This window comes from Rhinichthys klamathensis, unplaced genomic scaffold (assembly GCF_029890125.1).
Source record: "Rhinichthys klamathensis goyatoka isolate OS25496 unplaced genomic scaffold, OSU_Roscu_1.1 h1tg000170l_1, whole genome shotgun sequence".
Lineage (NCBI taxonomy): Eukaryota > Metazoa > Chordata > Actinopteri > Cypriniformes > Leuciscidae > Rhinichthys > Rhinichthys klamathensis.
The window spans coordinates 2323300-2343661 of record NW_026606701.1 but is presented as its reverse complement, the minus strand read 5'-3'; the positions used below and the strand labels follow the sequence as shown (position 1 = coordinate 2343661).

The 20362-nt window shown below is 36.2% G+C and overlaps 1 protein-coding gene across 1 annotated transcript; it reads right to left on the bottom strand.

The window, feature by feature from the left end:
* Nucleotides 1-380: 380 nt before the first annotated feature.
* Nucleotides 381-16927, bottom strand: nrbp1 (nuclear receptor binding protein 1). The gene is made up of 18 exons (XM_056259917.1): nt 16276-16927; nt 14731-15055; nt 14385-14507; nt 12943-13044; nt 12761-12850; nt 12206-12246; nt 10918-11012; nt 10740-10823; nt 10574-10632; nt 10385-10483; nt 7823-7955; nt 7629-7716; nt 7447-7497; nt 7182-7317; nt 6924-6977; nt 6773-6836; nt 4578-4633; nt 381-1975 (listed from the first exon to the last, which is right to left on the bottom strand). Exons 2-18 carry the CDS (start codon nt 14968-14970, stop codon nt 1880-1882), a joined length of 1611 nt encoding a protein of 536 aa, XP_056115892.1. The 5' UTR covers nt 14971-15055; nt 16276-16927; the 3' UTR covers nt 381-1879.
* Between the last annotated feature and the right edge of the window lie 3435 nt (nt 16928-20362).

Below are 20362 nucleotides of genomic sequence, written 5' to 3'. Positions count from 1 at the left end.
GCAGTAATAAAGTAATTTTAAATGATAATCGTGTCTTCTTCTACATAAGATTTTCTGATGGAAGTGGTTTAAAAATGGAAAATTCTGTCATTCACTTTCAAGGTTGTTCCAATCCTGTGTGAATTTATTTCTTCTATGGAACACATAATGAAAGTCAATGGGTTTCAGTGTTGCTTTGGACACCATTGATTTTTATTGCATGGACAAAAACAGTTAAAACATTCTTCAAAATATATAGATTGTTTGTATTCTGCAGGAGAAAGTCAGTCATTCAGGTTTTGAATGACATTTTTGGGTGAACTCTCCTTTTAATATTGTACTTGGGAGATGAAATAAAATCCTAATATTTTCAAATGACACAAAATACGACAGACAAAGAATAGAAGTACCCCGTATCTCATCTTTATATCAAGAAATGGTGCAACTTTGAAAAGATAGAAGTTAAGAGTAAAAGCAGTTATGAGTTTCTGAATGTTTTGTGCGAGACAAAGCCTGTTTCTTTCAAAACAACTACAGAATGAATCATCCATTATTATTTAATAATTTGTCATAGCTGGTCTGCATTAAAAAAAGCATTGATGTGGTGTGCTTTTCAGGCATAATTTCCACTCCACTATCCAATATCGGAAGCAATTTGGACCAATTTTATAACTGAAAAGAAAAGGAATCAAACTTTCCCATAGAATTTTTCAGTTGTTAAACTGTATTTCATGCATAATCTCGAATGGGCTGCTTGTAACAGACAGATGTTGATGTATCATAGAGGTGAATATGAAATTTATTGCCATCACCATAAAATGAATCAGTGCAAACTGCTTGTTTGGACTGAAATGATGCTGCCAAACAAAACCCCAGGAGTTTTAATATACTGCAAATATGCCAGAAAATACAGTATATTTGCATACAGACCAGTTAAGAAAGAAACAACACTAAAGGATCTGCACAATGACAAAAAAAAAGGAATAATATAATATGTTTGTCAGTCTATGGGTCTTCTGAACATGGATTGATTGTGTCTCTGTTGAAGGCACATTTGAACACGTTTGGTGCACTGTAGATAATTTCTTTATAATGAAACTCATAACTGTGTCACATACAGGGGGAAAAGACAAGTCAAATCAAGTGCCCTTTGCTTAGAAACCATTAAAATAAAAACTTACAGCATACATTCACAGGTAATAAAGGGGGGAGGGGGGGGGGAAACAGCCGCCACAATGATGAAAGTGAAACACGCTTCAAGATGGACCATATGCATATAGATAAATAATCTGTTTACTTTTTCAATGCATCGAGAACCCCTTTCTTTTCACAGTCGTCGTAGATCTTGCATTGCAGACCAAAGTTAACCACAATTAATGTGTGCCTTAAAAGGTACAACAATAAAGACAGTGTTATTTGGTAATTACAAAATAACACAATAACACATTCCCCTTACAATAAAAAAGAATAAATGAATGATTGAAAGGGTGAAAAGACCATGAAATATGCATGTGATGTGCCCAAAAAGACGACAAAAAGGATTTGCTAAAGTGCAAACCAGAAGTAACCGATCCCACACATACTGTAAGCAAAAATGTTCCAAAATACAGCTCGTAATACTGATTTAAATAATAACCGAGTCATTTTTTTCTTCTTTTAAAACAGAGAAGCAGACTGCTACACTGACAGAATAGATGTAGACGGGAACCATCAGCCAACACCTAAAGCGGTGTGAAGCACAGAGCGCGGGGGTCGTTTTCTTTTTGAGGCTCAGTTCGAGGCGTTCTGATCCCTCCCCACAAAGCTTGCATACAATCCTCTGAGTGATGAAGCGCTAGAGTCCCGTCCCGTGCATGAAGGTAAAGGATGGTGGAGAGGAGCTGGCAGATTCGGCCCTCCGCTATGAGGAAACGGTCACAGGATTGAGAGAGCCGTTACGGCTGTAGAATCTAGAGAAGGCCTCCTCCAGCACGGTAGTGAGACGTGGCTGATCCCCCTTGAGAGACAGACCAAAAAAAAATTAATTAACCAAAAGATTTAAAAAAAAAGATAAAAAAAGCAATAGTTAAATATAATAAAATGAACGTAATATATATTTTAAAAAAATTACAATTTTAAAAAAGTATTTTTTTGTTGTTTTCCAAACACTGATTAAGTTGCAGGCACAACTGAAATCTCATATATCCCTGGGAATCCCTGTTATAAAAGAACAAAAAGCTAAATTATCTATTGTGCAGTGTCAGGTATTGTATTAAAGGCAGAGACAGATGAAAGAATAAAATCTGTTGGAGTTACACAGATGGTACAGCAACATCCCTTGCATAAGTGGCAGATGACAATATCGTTGAGATGAACTGAGAAAATTCCCTTATAGTCAAGAAAGAGCAATGACTGCTCATTGAGTGTACGTTTACACAACAACGATGTACTAAAACGGAAAACGTTTTTCCTTTGCGTTTTTCACGTACAGGCGACAACGCTGTCAAAACGATCCTCATTCACATGGATCCCGAAAACAACTAAAACCGCTGTTTTATGCTGCCAGGTATGGAGCTAGAAATGTGTCTATTACATGCGAGAAAATAAATGATCTGAAAAAAAAAAAAAAAAAAAAAAGTTTGAGAGAAAAAGTTATCACACTGATAGCAAAAAAAGCATTTCATGAGAGAAAAAAGAATATTTGAGAGAAAAAGTTCTCATACCCGCCCATGACAATTTTCACAGCTAAAGCAAAATCCTGACACGAGAGCAAAGAAAAGCGTTTTGAGAGAAACACTTTTTTTTTAGAGAGAAAATGTTTTCACACTGATAGCAAAAAATATATATTTGAGATTTTTTTCAAAGTATTTTGAGAGAGATTTTTTTCTCAGAAATAATTTTAAAAAATTCAAATTTATATTTTATGTTCTATGAGAAAATACTTTCTCTCAAAACTTTTTTTAGTCTCAAATATTATTTTTTGCTATTGGTATGAAAACTTTCTCTCAAATATTCTTTTTTCTCTCATGAAATGCTTTTTTGCTATCAGTGTGATAACTTTTTCTCTCAAACTTTTTTCTTCTCTCAGATCATTTATTTTCTCGCATGTAATAAAGACACATTTCTAGCTCCATACCAGGCCAGTAACTGGCGATGTCACTTTGTAAAGAAACACTACGCACCTATAGACTGAACACATAATACGCATGCGCAATTGCGCATGACATCACCGTTCACAAATTCGCGTTTTGTAGTTTGCACAGAGACGATAGCGGTATAATGTTCAAAAACGTGCGCTTTGAAACCAGTTTTAAAAAGTTTTCCATTTTCAGGCCCCCAAAAAGCCATTGTCGTGTAAACGAATGGCCAATGGCCACAGTTTTAATAGTACTACCTAACAAAAAGTCATGGTAGTACAGATGGTTAAGCTGCTGTATGCTAATTTTCACTAGCGCTAGAATGCCAAGCCCTATTGTGGTATTCTCTGGGAGAGGTCTGGCTCTGGTTTGTGCATTAACGGAGAAACTTTTCATGTCTGTTTTTTGGGTACAGCTAAACCATGGACTCTACTTTGTGTGCTGTTTTTCTGATTAGCTCACAGCGTTTGTCTTTTCTCTTATATCACCCTTCCAGGAATCAGCCACGGCTGATCAAAACATTTCCTCAAGCAACTGAATTATTGATTGGAAACATTTTATTTCTAAATGTTGGCACTAGTACTTTGGGGAAAAAAACACCTTGTAAATTTGAACCTGGTGACAAATGTTTTAAAAATGGCCAGAACATTGAGTGATCTCACAATACTGAATAAACACAGTAACCATACCAACACTGAGAAAAATCACGTGAAAGTTTTTTTGATTGACATAATTTCTCACACGTCATTGTCCTGTGACTGACGAGTTTGCCTCAACTATATTCAGATTCAGTCTAAGAGACGTGATTTTGACAAGTGCCCATACAAAAAGTGCAATGTCGTCATCTTGGGCAAAGAAATAATGAATTACATAAGTAGTTTGAAAAAATGACACCGCTAACATTCTGCCTTAAAAATGATCAACACAAGAACTCATCTAAATGAAATACAGATGTCAGAAGGACATCTGATCATTCAGCACATATTAAAAGTACACTACCATTCAAAAGTTTGGAGTCTAAGATTTTTTTTTGTTTTTGAAAAAAGACTCTTATGCTCACCAAAGCAGCATTGATTTGATCAAAATACTGTATAAAATAAATGTGCAATTTTATTACAATTTAAAATAACTTTTCTGTTCGAATATATTCAAATGTTTATTCCTGTGATGGAAAAGCTGAATTTTTAGCAGCCATTTACACCAGTCTTCAGTGTCACATGATCCATCAGAAATTATATTAATATGCTGATTTGCTGCTCAAAAAACATTTCTTATTATCATCAGTTTGTGGAAGCCTTGATACTTTTTTCAGGATTCTTTGATGAATAGAAAGTTTAGAACAGCATTTATTTGAAATAGAAATCTTTTGTTATAAACAAATGTCTTTACTGTCCCTTTTGATCACGTTACTTCATAATGCAAGTTAGGGAGCCCAAACTTTTGGACGGGAGTGAACATAACATCTTGAGGGAAAGTTCTTACCTCACTAATGAAGCCAAGCTGGACCAGTTCCACAGCCAACTCCTGTACATTCTCATCTAACACACACAGAGAACACCATTCTTGAGTTTCAGCAATAAGCCAACAGAAAAGTGCTGTATTATAACAGTTCACTTTTCTATAAATTTTTTGGTCAAAATTCTGATCCACTTCCGCATATCTGCAGAACTCTTGTTTTTGTGACAATTATTTCATAATGCACAAATAATAAAAAATAATAATAAAAAAATCAGACCAAAAACACACCATGCAAGTACACAAATTTGAATGCAACTAAACAGTTCCATTGTAAAATATAGCTGCAAGCAGCAATTATCGGGGCCAAGCGCAAAAAAGACAATAAGACAGGCCAACTTGGCTGGGAGTGTCAGACCAACTGCAGCAAGGAGCAATTAAAGACATTTTAATATGATTTTAGGCAAAATGGTTGAAGAATTATATATATACAGTCACTAATAATATGATTTAATGGTTTATCACTTTCGACCAATAGGTGGCGCAATTATGAAATTGATGTGGTGGGGTCAGAGTGAGGTGAAAATGACACATACAAAGTTTGGTGTCAATATGTCAAGGAGTTGCAGAGATACAGCCCCAGAGTCATTTTGGCATCATGCCTCAACTTTGTCGCTACGGTATACAAAAACGGTTACATCTATCGACACGAAATCCATATCTTTTGGTCGGCACAGTCCGGAGATGATTCGATTCGATTTTGGTGAAAATTAGACAAACGGTCTAGGAGGAGTTTGAAAAAGTAGGTATGAATGAAAATCAAGATGGCGGACAGGAAGTTCGGCCAAATATGGCAAAATTGGAATCCATGTTCTTGGCGTGACCCAAGAGATCTATTAAGACCAGTTTCATTGCAATAGGCTAATTTATTAAAAATGTTTTTGGAAATTTCATTATAACTTCCTGAAACATTTTGTTTTGGCATTAATGTATTGTCAGCGACCTATGTTTCCGAATTTCCTACGGTGGTTTCATCTCAATCAGACTAGCGGTTTCGAAGATATTCGCAAAAGTTTTTTAAGCGCTAAATCACAACGTTGCACTAACTGTAAGGCAAAACCTAGCATGTTTGGTATAGTTGGACTCAGCAAGGATTCAGGAATCTAAGGACTAATGACTCCCGTGAAAAAAAGTCACTCACATCTAAAGTTATAAGCATGTAAATAATTTTTATTATTTACATCGGCGCTGGTCCGAAACTTCTCAGATTCTTTCAGGGCATCGTGCCGATGACCCATATCAAGTTTTGTAACGATACGTTCATGCTTTCATAAAATACAGCATTTTAGTACAAAATTAAAAATGTCAGATGGCCAAAATGGCCGATATGGGGAAATGGGATATCATTCGACTCAGCATGATGCCCCAAATCTAACGAAACCACTTTTATGATTTTTGGACAAACCGTTCAGAAGTTAAGTAAAAATAGTCATTTTTCGTATCTCCGGACCAGTAGGTGGCATGTCGCCTCAGGTCATTTGTGATGAAATGTACCAAATTTGGTCTGAATACGATAAGGCGCTGCGGAGATACAGCCTTAAGTCTGTTTTCGCAAGCGTTACGTAAAATTCGTTTGCGCTAGTGGAAACTAGTGCAACTTTGGACAGTTGCCGCTTTGGACAACTTTGGAAAATTTGGCACTAGAGGGATTGAGTTGGAGACTCCAAAATTGCTATGGTGACAGTTCAGACTGTCCTCTATCAGTGTGCCAAATTTCTTAACTTTCCTGCAAGCGATTCTATGGGCTGCCATAGACTTCCAGAGCGGAAGAAGAAGAAGAAACGGAATAATAATAAGAACGCCAACGATTTTAGCGATTGGCCCCTAATTACTTAATTCTTCTTAACTGATTCTTTCCTTATTGTGGCAGTACCAAACATCACTGTTGGATTAAACCACATGTGAATTCAGGTAGCTAGCTATAAACATGTTGACAGCTTAGCTAACTCAGCAAAGCTTCTTGATTCTGAGTAAGCTGACTTGAAAGATGAAACCGACTGTGCTGATGCCCATTATAGTGTCTCTTGCAGCTGAGAATGCATCACATACTTGTGCCGCATTCTGACACATTCAGAACACAATGGCATGTTAAATCCAGCCGTGTAGCTGCAAGCATTTACATACTTGTGTATAGTGTGTTTGGGGCCTGATAAAGTACTCACTTGGCGCCAAATCACAACTCAAGTGTCGGTTGAGCTTATCTTCCAGTTTTAGCAGTAAGGTCAGCTAGAAAAAGAGCAGTGAGGAGTTATGGACACAGAATAAACATCTAACTTGCATAACTCCAGCAATGAACGCGGAAAAAGGGCTTACATGATGTTTCGCTCCTTCCTCCACAGGCTCGATGTTGCACTGCATCTGTACGACCTTAAAGAGAGAGATTATCTTTAACACTAACATACGATGCTAAAATACTGCTAATCCTGTTGACTGACTGTAACCACACATCTAGACTTGTTTGAGTGGAAAGTAGTAATACGCCACACGGAGAGACGGGGAAGGTGAAAAAAAAGATTTATTCTTAATCATTGATATTTGATCACCATCTCCTTAAATCAGTCCATTTCTCACCTTCCTGGTCTCCAGCTCTGCAGGCTCAGGCGTAGGCGATTTGACAGAGGGTGGCACGATGGGGGACTTGACAGTCTCTTGCTGAGGCTGCTGTGGGCAGGGCATGCCGAAGGCAGTCAGTGGATAGATCCCATTCCTACATCACAAGAGCAGCGAACATCATTACGTTTGTGCTTGTTTTTTGACTTCTTTCTTGACATTTGAATGTGGGCCCATCTCATTTCTTATTCCCTCTCCCCAAATTGGGAAATTCTATTTTTCTCACCTCACATCCTCAAGGAACTTGTCAAGCTCCAAGGCAGGAAACTGTGAGAGTCTGAAGGGAAAAGAGACAGGATTACAGAAGCCGTTTAAGGTGGCATGACAGCTTATTTGATCCTCAGGTTTATCCTCATCCTAAACAAGCTATTTCAAAGTAAAACCAATGAATCAAAGAAGGAGGCTCACTTTAGTTGGACCTCTTTCCTTTCCATAATGACCTGGTTGGGGTCCATGTTCTTGGTAATTTCCTCTAAAGCATTTTCTGCGATCAAGTCTAGTAGGCAAAAGCAAATGGTTTCAATGTGTTTAGCATCAGTAAATCTTATTCATGAAGGTGAGATGAAATGTCTGAATGGTAATGAGATTAGCTCATGACTCACGCTGGTGACTGACGATACAGTGTGCAGCCAGTAGTTTCAAAAGAGGCACTTCAAACAGAGCTTGATGGAAAAGCAGCTCTCTGGCTGTGGGCCTCTTACTGGGGTCCACCTCCAGACACTTCTGAATAAACTCCTACAGCAAACACACAGAGAAACATGAGAATTCACAATGATTAGTATATATGATTAGTATAGACCTCATGCACTAGAGAAACAAGGGCACCACCATCTTTAGAATATTGTCTTTGAACTTCCGTTTTTGCGGTCGCTCTATATATCTCTATGGCATTGCTGTCCAGGAGTAATTAGCTTTTGAATAGGGGTGTAACGATATTTGATCCGAACCGAAAAACCGCGATACACCACCCACGATACGTATCGCGATACTCTCATGGCGAACCGAACACGCCCCGCCCCCTGCTGCCCCGCCCAGCCCCGGCTCATTGCACCTCATGTGTTATGTGTTCACAACGAATACAGGGCTGTTGCCTAACCACCATTAACCACATATAATCGCAATAAGCTCAGTGTTTTGTTACTTTTGATAATAAGCAAGGTGTAATCTTTCAAATTATGTCTATTTGATCACGAAATGTAAACAATAAATGCCGTTTTGGCGCTCTTAGATGTGGCGTGACAAATATCACTGTATGCATGCGGCAGCGCGGAGCGCGATCATCTCTTCCTCAGTTACAGAATAAACATGAGTGGACACCCGAAGGTATGTTGAAAGATACAGTATACTTACTGAAAGGCATCATAACTCGTGTAAACACTCAATCAGTGTTTCAACAGCGGAAATACGTCAATAAAACGCTTAGTTTTTCACATAGCTTTATATTTACCTCAGGCAAGTCATTCAGTGTCCACAGCTTGCTGGTTTGCTAACTCTTTCACTAAATAAATGCTATATATTAGCCTATATATTATATTTTACTTAACCTGTTTATGATATCTTGATTATTTAATGTATGTTTAAAATAGTTGTCATGAAAATAACAGCAATTGTATAAATTATTATATAAAAATAACAAATTAGAGTAAAAACATGTTAATGCAAAAATTGCCTTATGTGCAGTTTACATGTTTTCATACAATTTGTTATTTGAGTGTTGATTATTATTATATCATTTAGGCTAAAAGTCTAGGCTTGTTAAGCTTTAATGTTATAGTAATGTGCAAGTAAGGGCTGTAGTTTACAGCATTAGCAGATAATTTTGTTATCCTTGAGAAACGTTTACTTGTAATTTAATTAATTTAAAGACAAGGACACAATTTGTTCATTAAAGCACTGCTTAATAAAAAATAAAAGCAATTTTAGCTTTCTAAACCCCCCCACCCCACCGAAATGAACCGAACCGAGACCTCAAAACCGTGGGACGAACCGAACCGTCAGGTTTGTGTATCGTACACCCCTACTTTTGAAGTGGATTTACTTAATGTAAAGTTAACGAAAGTTATCATGAGGATTGTAATGTTTAAAGCAGATGTCTTAACAAATATCAGTAGACCGGGAAGATTTTAAAACGAGCCATTCATTCATAAATAGGCAGGCTCGCTGTGAAAATACAGACCGGAAGACAAAAGACAACGAGTGCAGTGCTGAAAAGGGGCGGGGCTACATAAGGTCTATAAGATTACATTATTAGTATTTTGTTAAAAAAAAAAAGAAAAAAAAAAAAGGCTCCGCTCACCCATGGGGGGAACAATTAACGGTTACCAAAAGCTCCCAATTAAATCTTACAGTGATAAAAAAAAGAAAGAATTATCCAATACATCTGACTAAAAAAGTTTGTGTGGGTTATTTTAATGTTTTTTTTTTTTTGGAAATTCCAACCATTTCATGTTGTCATGTATTGTGTTCTAGTGCTACTATAAGTATAATTCATCATGTGTCAGCTATACTCGAAATCAAAATAACTCGTCATGATCGAGATTTCTTTCAATTCAGTCGGGTACATGCAGATTTCCAAAGCATCATATACTAGTGTGAAGGAAACAATCCAAACAGACTGAATTTATTATTTATTTTACTTGCAATCTGAAAAGCCTACTGGAGATTCGCATGCTCAGATTTCACACACATCTGGAATATTTATCCAATTACACAATTGTAACTAAAGAACAGAAAACAACAGTACAACTTACACTAACATTCAAAGATTTGGGGTCAGTAAGATTTTTGGGGGGGTTGGGGGGAGAAATTAATGATTTTATTCAGCAAGGATGCATTAATTCGATCAAAAATGTCAAAGACATTTATAATGTTACACAAGATTTTTATTTCAAATTTTCAAATAAATGCTGTTCTTTTGGACTTTCTATTCAACAAAGAATCCTAAAAGAATTACCATGATTTCCACAAAATTATTAAACAGAACAACTGTTTTCAACACTGATTAATATTTCTCGAGCACCAAATCAGCATATTATAATGATTTCTGGAAATTCAGCTTTGCCATCACAGGAATATATATTAATATAAAATGGCTTTGATCAAATTAATTCAGCCTTGATGAGAGACATAAAAAAAATAAAAATAAAAAAACACTCTATACTTACTCTCTGCAGTGGGTCCTCCAGAGACTGGATGGCACTATTAATGGCTTCTTGTGACACATATGAGGACTCTCCATTACTTTGGATTTCCAGCACAGCCATCTACAACAGTGGGAGAAAAACCTGAATCTCTGGTCTGGTCAATCCGATACACTGATGAATAATCTGCAGCTCAAAACAAACAGCACTCACCTCTAAGGCGCACATTCCAAAGGAATAGATGTCCACAGCTGTAGTGACACTGGCAACAGCTGAAGTGGATGAAGGAAGAGGACAAATTGTACTGTCATTTTTACATAACAAGTGCACTGAAATGACTCTAGAATGAGTTTGAATGCAGTTTAAAACCTAGTTTTACCTCCATACTCTGGAGCAAAGAAGTGCAAACTCTTCTGCTCTTCCCGACATGTTTTTACATGGTTATTAATGGTGTCTGGGGCCACTACAAAAAAACAAAACAAAAAAACCCCAGAAATGTCAGCAAAAATAATAAAATCTATAACATTTCATAATTAAGACACTGTGCTTTAGCCCACCTGATCCGATTTTGATGAGTCCATTGTGCTGTATGAAAATGGTGTCACAGGTCAGGTTCCCGTGGATAATGGGAGGTTCACATGAATGCAGATAGCTGAAGGAAGAATGGTGAGAAACGTGAGTGTAACAGGAGCTCTCCACAAGACATATAATGGAACACCAAAACAAGAAGAAATGCTCAGCTATGATAGCCTGGCATGCCAGACCTACATCAAGATGTTAGGTCTGGGAACTCATCATTGACAGGGCTCAATCTGATGGGCGGGATAAACGGTTGTCTTTCAAATTCTCTCAGCACGCAATTGGATAGCGCTACAACCAATCAGAGCAACGAAGAAGGGGACGTAGTCAGCGGAACAAGTTGATATATTAAACTTTTACCGTATCCAGTCCATAGCTGTCAACATTGAACATTGAAAATAAGGGAGATTTCCAGGAATCCATCCCCAAAATAAGGGATTTTTTTTTGTTTTTTACACGACCCACAAACTTTAAAAATAAAACACTAATCATTAAAAGTCTAAAGAGTTTATAACTAGCCTATGTGTGAGAGAGAAAGAGACAGTATGTGTGTGTGTGTGTGTGTGTGTGTGTGTGTGTGTGTGTGTGTGTGTGTGTGTGTGTGTGTGTGTGTGTGTGTGTGTGTGTGTGTGTGTGTGAGAGAGTCATTAAAACATTTTTTGTCAGTAAAATAATAATATCATAGAGAATGTTGAAATACTAATATCAGCTTACGAGGGAAACGGAGGCGGAGTAGTATGCTTCGGAGTGCTGGAGATGATTCGGAGGTCCTTTACCGATCAGAGCGCGCGCTGACACGGAGTAAATGAAGCCTTTATACTCGACGCGTCCGCACGAGTGCGGCAAAAATGACAAGTTGATCGTTTCGCCACAGCTTTTTTTGTAACAGCGCGCGCGGCGCCGCATCCGAGGATGAATGACTTCAAACCGGACCGAATATGTCCGAGCTTGCTCTGACCGTCGCAACTCTGCCGTCATTGTGTTAAGCCCGCCCACCAACTCTATACACGATGTGATTGGACTGACCAGTTTTTGGTTTTTCCAGCTAAAACGTCTATGGAGAGTTGCTAGACCACACTGGCAGCGAAATGATTTTTGCTGCCGCTAGGGTGCGTCTAGATTTCTAGGCTACAGCTATGACAGTCACAGACAACATTTCAGGTGCTAGTGAGGAATTCTGTCCAACATCTTTAAAAATATCTCTACATTATTGGTAAACAACAGTATTTGAATTAAGTGAAAGAAAAAAGAGAAAGGTACACAAACCTTAAGGCAGATAATATCTGCGTACACCAGCGTTTCCATGCCTAAAAAAGTCCCACAAAAAGTTAATGGTATCCAGGAAAACAAGGCCGCAGCTGATATTATACCATGTCAGAATATTTAATTAATTCCAACTAAAACTTCACTCAATGAAACCAAAACATGACTAATAGTATTACTAATATCTAGGAATGCACCAATCTAAAGTGTAAAACAAATGAAAAGTGTAAAACAAATGAAGATAACTGGTATGATGACCCACTCAATGTATGAAGAAAATAATGCATTTTGTTTTTATGATGACCTTGGGGATTAAGTACTGTCCTGGTATTTAATATTATTATTCTCGTACCAAAAAGCAAGAATTTGTTCTAGTACTCTCTCTCTAAAAAAAGTTTTAAACAAATCTGTTATGGGTCACACCTGTAAGCAAAGTCAACAATGACTAACATTCAAGCAAGAAATTGAAGACAAAAGATACATTTCAGTCTGCAGTACATTATGTCTCAACAGCTCTTTTGTCAATTTGTCTGAATAGATAAAGAGCAGCAATCATACCTTTTCATTCATGGTCTTATGATTCTTCTTTGTCTTCTTTAGAAACTGCTTCAGGCTCCCAGAAGACATGTACTCTGTGATGAAAATAACCTGAAGGGGGTAACAAAAAAATCTTATGATTGAAAAAATAAATAAATCCAAAAATGACTTCATTTTGTTGTTGCTGTTGTTACATTTCTTACCCTGGCTCTGTTCTCCTTCACATCAGCCCAGTACTTGTGAAACTTCACTATATTCAGATGTTCCAGCTGGATGAGGTTATCAAACACTGCTTTCACTTTTTCCTGAGAAATAGAAACAGAAAAGTAGATTAATTTACCAGGAAACCTTCCTGTATGTAACACAACATCCTAAATTCTAGAGGAAGAGGATTCTATAATATAAAACTGAACTCTTACTTTATTATATAATAACAAATCCTGTAACAGATCAGGGTAAAAAAAAAAAAAAAAAAAAGTTTCATTGCTTTTTATGGCTGGACTCAGATGTGTCAGATGTGCTTATGGGAAAGGCAATCAGCAATGTAGATGGCAAAGCCTGTCAAAACGCAACCTCTAAAATTACTTATTGAATTCCATGATGAGCGTCTGCCAAGCAGAGCGGAGCACAGTATTTGGATGGGCCAAACAGATGGCTGTCCACGACTCTATGCCAAGCATTAATGAATCGAGTTTGATTAGAAGTGCTCAAAGGCAATGAAAAAGTAAAGTATGCTATATTAAAAACAGCAGACCTTTTTATTATTCCAACATTCAAGAAATAAGAGTTACATAACTACAGAGAATGCTTTTCTTAAATATTTTTCAATAAAAGCTTGGCAGCAAAAACCATACAGGTCAGACCACTTTGTGTAAGGAGCTTACATCCAGAAATTAAGGCAAGCACACTCATTCTGTGAAGCAATCAAGCTGTCCTAACACTCATAATAGTTCAATAATCATTGGTATCGCTAATTCACAGCTTGACATGTTAGTAAGCAAGAACACAAAGTAATACAGTTAAATCTGTGGCCAAGAAGAGAGATAATAATCAACAGCGAACTTTCATACCGGCACACTGACATATTATGCTTACTTCAGAAGTTCAAATGAAAGTTCAGCTGGATGTTTGAAATTATGTGTTTTGTGTAACTAACAGCAAATCATCAGTTCATTCATATCAAATGTTTTTGAAAGAAGTCGCATGCTCACAAAGGCTGCATACTTGATCAAAATACAGTAAAAACACTAATATTGTTAAATACTACAATTAAATATATATATTTTAAAATGTCCTTTATTCCTGTGATGGCAAAGCTGAATTTTCAGCATCATTACTCCAGTCTTCAGTGTCACATGATCCTCCAGAAATCATTCTAATATGCTGATTTGCTGCTCAAGAAACATTTCTTCTTGTTATCAGTTTAAAAAAACAGATGAGCTGCTTAATATTTTTGTGGAAACCGTGATAATTTTATTTCAGGATTCTTTGATGAATAAAAAATTCAAAAGCACAGCATTCCTTAAAAAAAATTGAAATCTTTTGTAACATTAGAAATGTCTTAGTGCCACTTTTCTTTACTGAACATTTTCTCATTGAAATTTCAGACAGAAATCAGTAGACTTGACAACAACACAAGTTTTACCTCTTGTAGTTTGAAGTTCTTCCGCTCAGAAAACATGACCTCATTCCACACGACCTCCACACCCTCCTCGGTGTCCATGGCAAGGTAAGCATTGTCGATCCCTGGGACGTTGCGCTGGTTAACCTGTGGGGTGGAGGGGATTTTTAATTTAAAAGTAAAAACTCATCAGGTTTCCAAGATTTTGCAAAGAAATTATATAAAATCCTCTCAAATTAAAGTGATATTAAGACAAAATACCCTAAAATGAAGGTTATCATCATTTAGCAGATGAGAATATTATCAGTGAATAACGACTTAAATTTTGATCCATTCTACATACAAAGCTATTGAAAGACTTGAAATATACCTCCTCTCTCCGTTTCTGCCAGCGTCCACAGGGGCTTTCCTCCAGAATCTCAGATTCATCTTCACTCTCCTCTTCCTCATCCTCAGTTGCAGGTGGTGCAGGCTGTGTTACTGTGGACACTGGGGGAGACACCGATTGAACCCCCTGGCCGGTAGGTGGCGAGGCTGTGGACTCAGACTTCGTGTCCATATTGGACGCAGGGGCAGGTGTGGCGCTCTGCTTTCCTTCTTCTGACATCATTGACTGATAAGTGACAGCCCTGTCCGGAACCGCCACAAGAAAAGAAGTCTGGCTGACTCACACCTCGAGGGCAGGAGGCAGAGAGCTGTAAAATCAGGAGTCATTCATCACAAAGAATATAAACACGAATCATAAACAGTATAGACATGTTTTACAGACAAATATTATTAAGGTAGCATGTTACAATAAGGTCTCATTTGTTAACGTTAGTTAATGCATTAACTAACATGAACTAACAATTTATAAAGCATTTATAAATCTTTGTTAATGTTAGTTAAAAAAAAAACAATATAAGAAAAATATTCAACTTCATGTTAGTTCACACTGCATTAACTAATATTAACAAATACAACTTATATTCATAAATGTTGAGATTAACATGAACTAATATTAATAAATGGTGAAGAAGTATTGTAAATTGATGTAATTTAATATAGTTAACTAATGTTAACTAATTAAACCTTATTGTAAAGTGCTATCAATATTACATAATTTTTCATATTTTTCTTTAATAATATCTACAGATGAGATATCATTAGTTTCGAAATTTAAAACAGTTAAAAGTTATTTTCTTTCATGGTTCTTCACAACTTTCGACCAATTGTGATTGCCCCATGACCTTTGAAGTTGAAAATACTTTGGATAGACTGCTAATATAAAGTACAACTATCTGTTATAATATTTATTCACTATATAATTTAAATATAAATTATATAAACAATATAAAAGACATGACTTTTTAATGTGGTTGATTTTCCATGCAAGTAAAAACCATGTAAATAGAAAGTAAACAATTTTCAGATTGTTATTTGGTGTCCCATGTAAATTATACTTTCTCTCTCTCTATCTCTGAATATAGCAAATTAAAAATTATGAATTTTGAATCTGCCCAAATCTCAAAAGAGGAACCCTCAAAACACTAACTCTAAAGCGCACACACGCCCACACACACACAAACAAAACTTAAACTAATAGCAGTAGGAACTTAAATTACCAGCTTTTAAGTAACAACTTTGTGTCACCGAGTCAGTTTAAGCTGAAACACTGTTCATAGTGTAAGGCAAATTCTACCTCAAAATAAATAAATAAAAACCTAGACAAGACTGTAGCAGCTGCTGAGGTGTGAGCAGATACACGCTTTAGTGATGTTTACATTATTACTCTCTCCTTAGTCCTGGCCTCAGTTCAACCCAGGACACAGTTTATGTTAGCGCATTCAAAATTGACTGTCCCACATCATTGATAAGAAACAGACGTAACAAATACAGCATACTACCCCCACCCCACCATATAAACATATCTTACTTTAATTTATCCTGGGATGAGCGGCGTCGCCAGCTCGCCGGAAGCAGATAAACGTCGGTAGCTGAGGACACGGAGGAGGAAAATCCTCAGACAATAAGAAAAAAAAACGATAAATTCTTAAATGAAATGGGTCCGTGTAGGGGTTCAGCTCTCGTTTGTAGAGTTAGAGTTCCACAGAAATACCAAGATATGAAATGACGGTTCAATTCCCCCTTAGCAAAGTGAGAGAGAAGCTAGCAGCGCAGCTCCGCGGCCTCCGGAGCCTTCGCGAATATATATCGGCAAAATAGATTTCCTTGGGCGATATGGTCAATATTAAATACACTAATCAAAAGATCAAAACTGTCGTCCAGTAAAATGAGCTCAAACTAAAAATACAAATATTACTGTCTGTCAGGTTTGATGCGTTTTGTCAGATAGCTGCGGATGCTAAGTTAAACTCCAGGATATTCGAGTTCTTCAAACACGTCTTCACAGAACGATTCGTTTCTCCCCGAAACACTTAAATATTCCGACACGAACGGACTCAGGTTATTTAAACAGCGATACCGCTGAAAAAGCTACACGTAAATGACGACAGCTCCGAGTTTTTGTGGTACGGCGTTGCTTATTACTGCATGAATCAGGACTAAGTTCACACAGCGGCATCTACTGGATGACATGATTTGAGAGCCATGGGTGGAGCGTGAAGTCCAGCTCCACCTCTCTGGGTGTCATTTGGGTGTAATGGGTGGAGCTAGAAGGTCCAACTACTATGGCAAGCCGTTTTAGCTTTAATTGTACCCAGCCTTACGCGTCGTAATTACATTTTTACTAGTAATAATTCAATTAGAGAGCTCTACAATTCAATTCTTACTAGTAACAATTACAATTAGAGAGCTCTCTAATTCGATTATTACTAGTAACAATTACAATTAGAGAGCTCTCTAATTCAATTATTACTAGTAACAATTACAATTAGAAAGCTCTCTAATTCAATTCTTACTAGTAAGAATTACAATTAGAGAGCTCTCTAATTCAATTCTTACTAGTAACAATTATTATTAGAGAGCTCTCTAATTCAATTATTACTAGTAAGAATTACAATTACAGAGCTCTCTAATTCAATTCTTACTAGTAACAATTGCAATTAGAGAGCTCTACAAATGAATTTTTACTAGTCATATGTCTCCATTGACTTCCATTCATTTTTAATTAGAGAGCTCTATAATTGAATTGTTACTAGTAAGAATTACAATTAGAGAGCTCTCTAATTCAATTATTACTAGTAAGAATTACAATTAGAGAGCTCTCTAATCCAATTCTTACTAGTAACAATTACAATTAGAGAGCTCTCTAATTCAATTCTTACTAGTAACAATTACAATTAGAGAGCTCTCTAATTCAATTCTTACTAGTAAGAATGCAATTGCAGAGCTCTCTAATTCAATTATTACTAGTAAGAATTACAATTAGAGAGCTCTCTAATCCAATTATTACTAGTAACAATTACAATTAGAGAGCTCTCTAATTCAATTCTTACTAGTAAGAATGCAATTACAGAGCTCTCTAATTGAAATTTTACTAGTAAAAAAACGAATTAAAGATATGTATAATTGGAGAGCTCTGTAATTGAATTAGAGAGCTCTGCAATTGCATTCTTACTAGTAACAACTGAATTAAAGAACTCTCTAATTATAATTGTTACTAGTAATAATTGGATTAGAGAGCTCTCTAATTGGAATTCTTACTAGTAATAATTCAATTAGAGAGCTCTACAATTGCATTCTTACTAGTAACAATTGAAATAGAGAGCTCTCTAATTGAATTAAAGAGCTCTGCAATTGAGTTGTTACTAGTAAGAATTGAATTAGAGAGCTCTCTAATTGTAGTTCTTACTAGTAACAATTGCATTAGAGAGCTCTCTAATTGAATTGTTACTAGTAAGAATGCAATTAGAGAGCTCTATAATTAAATTACAGAGCTCTTCAATTGTAATTGTTACTAGTAACAATTCAATTAGAGAGCTCTACAATTAAATTGTTACTAGTAAGAATTGAATTAGAGAGCTCTCTAATTGTAATTGTTACTAGTAACAATTGAATTAGAGAGCTCTCTAATGGTAATTCTTACTAGTAACAATTCAATTGTAGAGCTCTCTAATTGTAATTCTTACTAGTAACAATTCAATTAAAGAGCTCTGTAATTAAAAATGAATGGAAGTCAATGGAGACATATGACTAGTAAGAATTCATTTGTAGAGCTCTCTAATTGGAATTGTTACTAGTAAGAATTGAATTAGAGAGCTCTGCAATTGTAATTGTTACTAGTAATAACTGAATTAGAGAGCTCTCTAATTGTAATTGCTACTAGTAAGAATTGAATTGTAGAGCTCTCTAATTGAATTCCTACTAGTAAGAATTGCATTAAAGAGCTCTCTAATTGAATTAAAGAGCTCTGCAATTGCATTCTTACTAGTAAGAACTGAATTAGAGAGCTCTCTAAATCAGTTTTTACTAGTAATAATTGCATTAAAGAGCTCTCCTAATGTAATTCTTACTAGTAAAAACTGATTTAGAGAGCTCTCTAATTTAATTGTTACTAGTAAGAATGCAATTGCAGAGCTCTTTAATTCAATTAAAGAGCTCTGCAATTACATTCTTACTAGTAAGAATCGAATTAGAGAGCTCTCTAATCGCAATTGTTACTAGTAAGAATTGAATTAGAGAGCTCTCTAATTGTAATTGCTACTAGTACGAATTGAATTGTAAAGTTCTCTAATTAAATTTTTACTAGTAAAAATGAAATTACAACAAGTAAGGCTGGGTACAATTTAAGCTAAAACGGCTTGCCATACAACTACACCCCTACCTACTAGTGATGTTACATTTGACACTGAAGCTTCAAAGCGCGTATCGAGTAGGCTACGCAGCGCAATTTCTCATGAAGCTCCGTGCTGGAGCGCGTATTGTTTTCAGAGAAACATGTGATCAACGAAAAACGAAGCCTCACTTTCTTTCCAGTCAAGTGAATGCTTCACTTTGCATGTCAGAATGTTTGAACCGAGACCACTAACTCTACAGGTTTTTGGAAGTTTAAGTCCATTTACCAATTTTTTTTTATTTTTTATAAATAAGCCTATAGTCTATGTTACATGATTATATATTCTGACACATAAACAGCATAGAACCCATAAAATAATTAGACCAACATTTATTGCATCAAGCAACTCTGTTGGTATTTTTATAATTAGTATTAATATAATTGTTACATTTAATCTATTGCCACACTTTAATATTGAAAAACTGAACATTTAGCGTTGTCAGGCTTTTATTTGTGCAGTGCTTAATGGATAAAACAACGGCGCTGCACACTCAGCTGCTCATAAACAGGGCTGCCCTACCCATAATAACTATATCCCTCCACGGCTCCACCCATTAGATCCACAGAGTTGGAGATGCATGTCATTTGGCTCTGCAGGAGCAACACTTGCAAGATTCTGCCACCTTCGCTGCTCATGATTTAACCCTTAGTGACCTATGGGGAGAAAAATATACACATTTATTCTTCTAATATAATTGCACTATATATAGACATTATTATATATGATGCATTCATATTACATATATATTATGAATTAGGCTATATATTTGCCTAGCTTACACTTACCCCACATGGAATTCTGATACGAATGTACAGAGAATAGGCCTACCTCTAAATACATTTTAGTTTAACTTTCTGTACCGTCACTCACAATTTTTATTTATTTATTTCATCCATTCTCCAAAGTACTTATCCTCGGTGGGGGTCAAGGGTTATTTATTAATATAAATAAATTATGTCTGAATATATAAAATTTAGAAGTGTATTGGAAGTAAATATATGTTTAAGTAAGTTTAAATATCTATGAAGGAAAATAGATCTAGAAATTCCTAGAAAATAGTGTTCATCTGTAAATATTTGTAGAAATATGAATTTGGATGCTTTGTGTTACAATGTTCCAGGGTTTTAATTTTCAAATATTTGACTGGACCTCTGTTATTCCCATTATCAGCATTGGAAATGTCTGAGGTCACCAGTTGGGAATCATGCCCCCATTAGACAGGCA

Excerpts from the sequence above, each read along its gene's own strand:
- nrbp1 (XM_056259917.1), bottom strand. The coding sequence starts at position 14,970 with ATGATGTCAGAAGAAGGAAAGCAGAGCGCCACACCTGCCCCTGCGTCC. Across the intron at positions 12,851-12,942 it reads TGAAGGAGAACAGAGCCAGG|GTTATTTTCATCACAGAGTA; the intron begins GTAAGAAATGTA and ends TACCCCCTTCAG. Across the intron at positions 11,013-12,205 it reads CAGATATTATCTGCCTTAAG|CTATCTGCATTCATGTGAAC; the intron begins GTTTGTGTACCT and ends TTCTTCCTTCAG.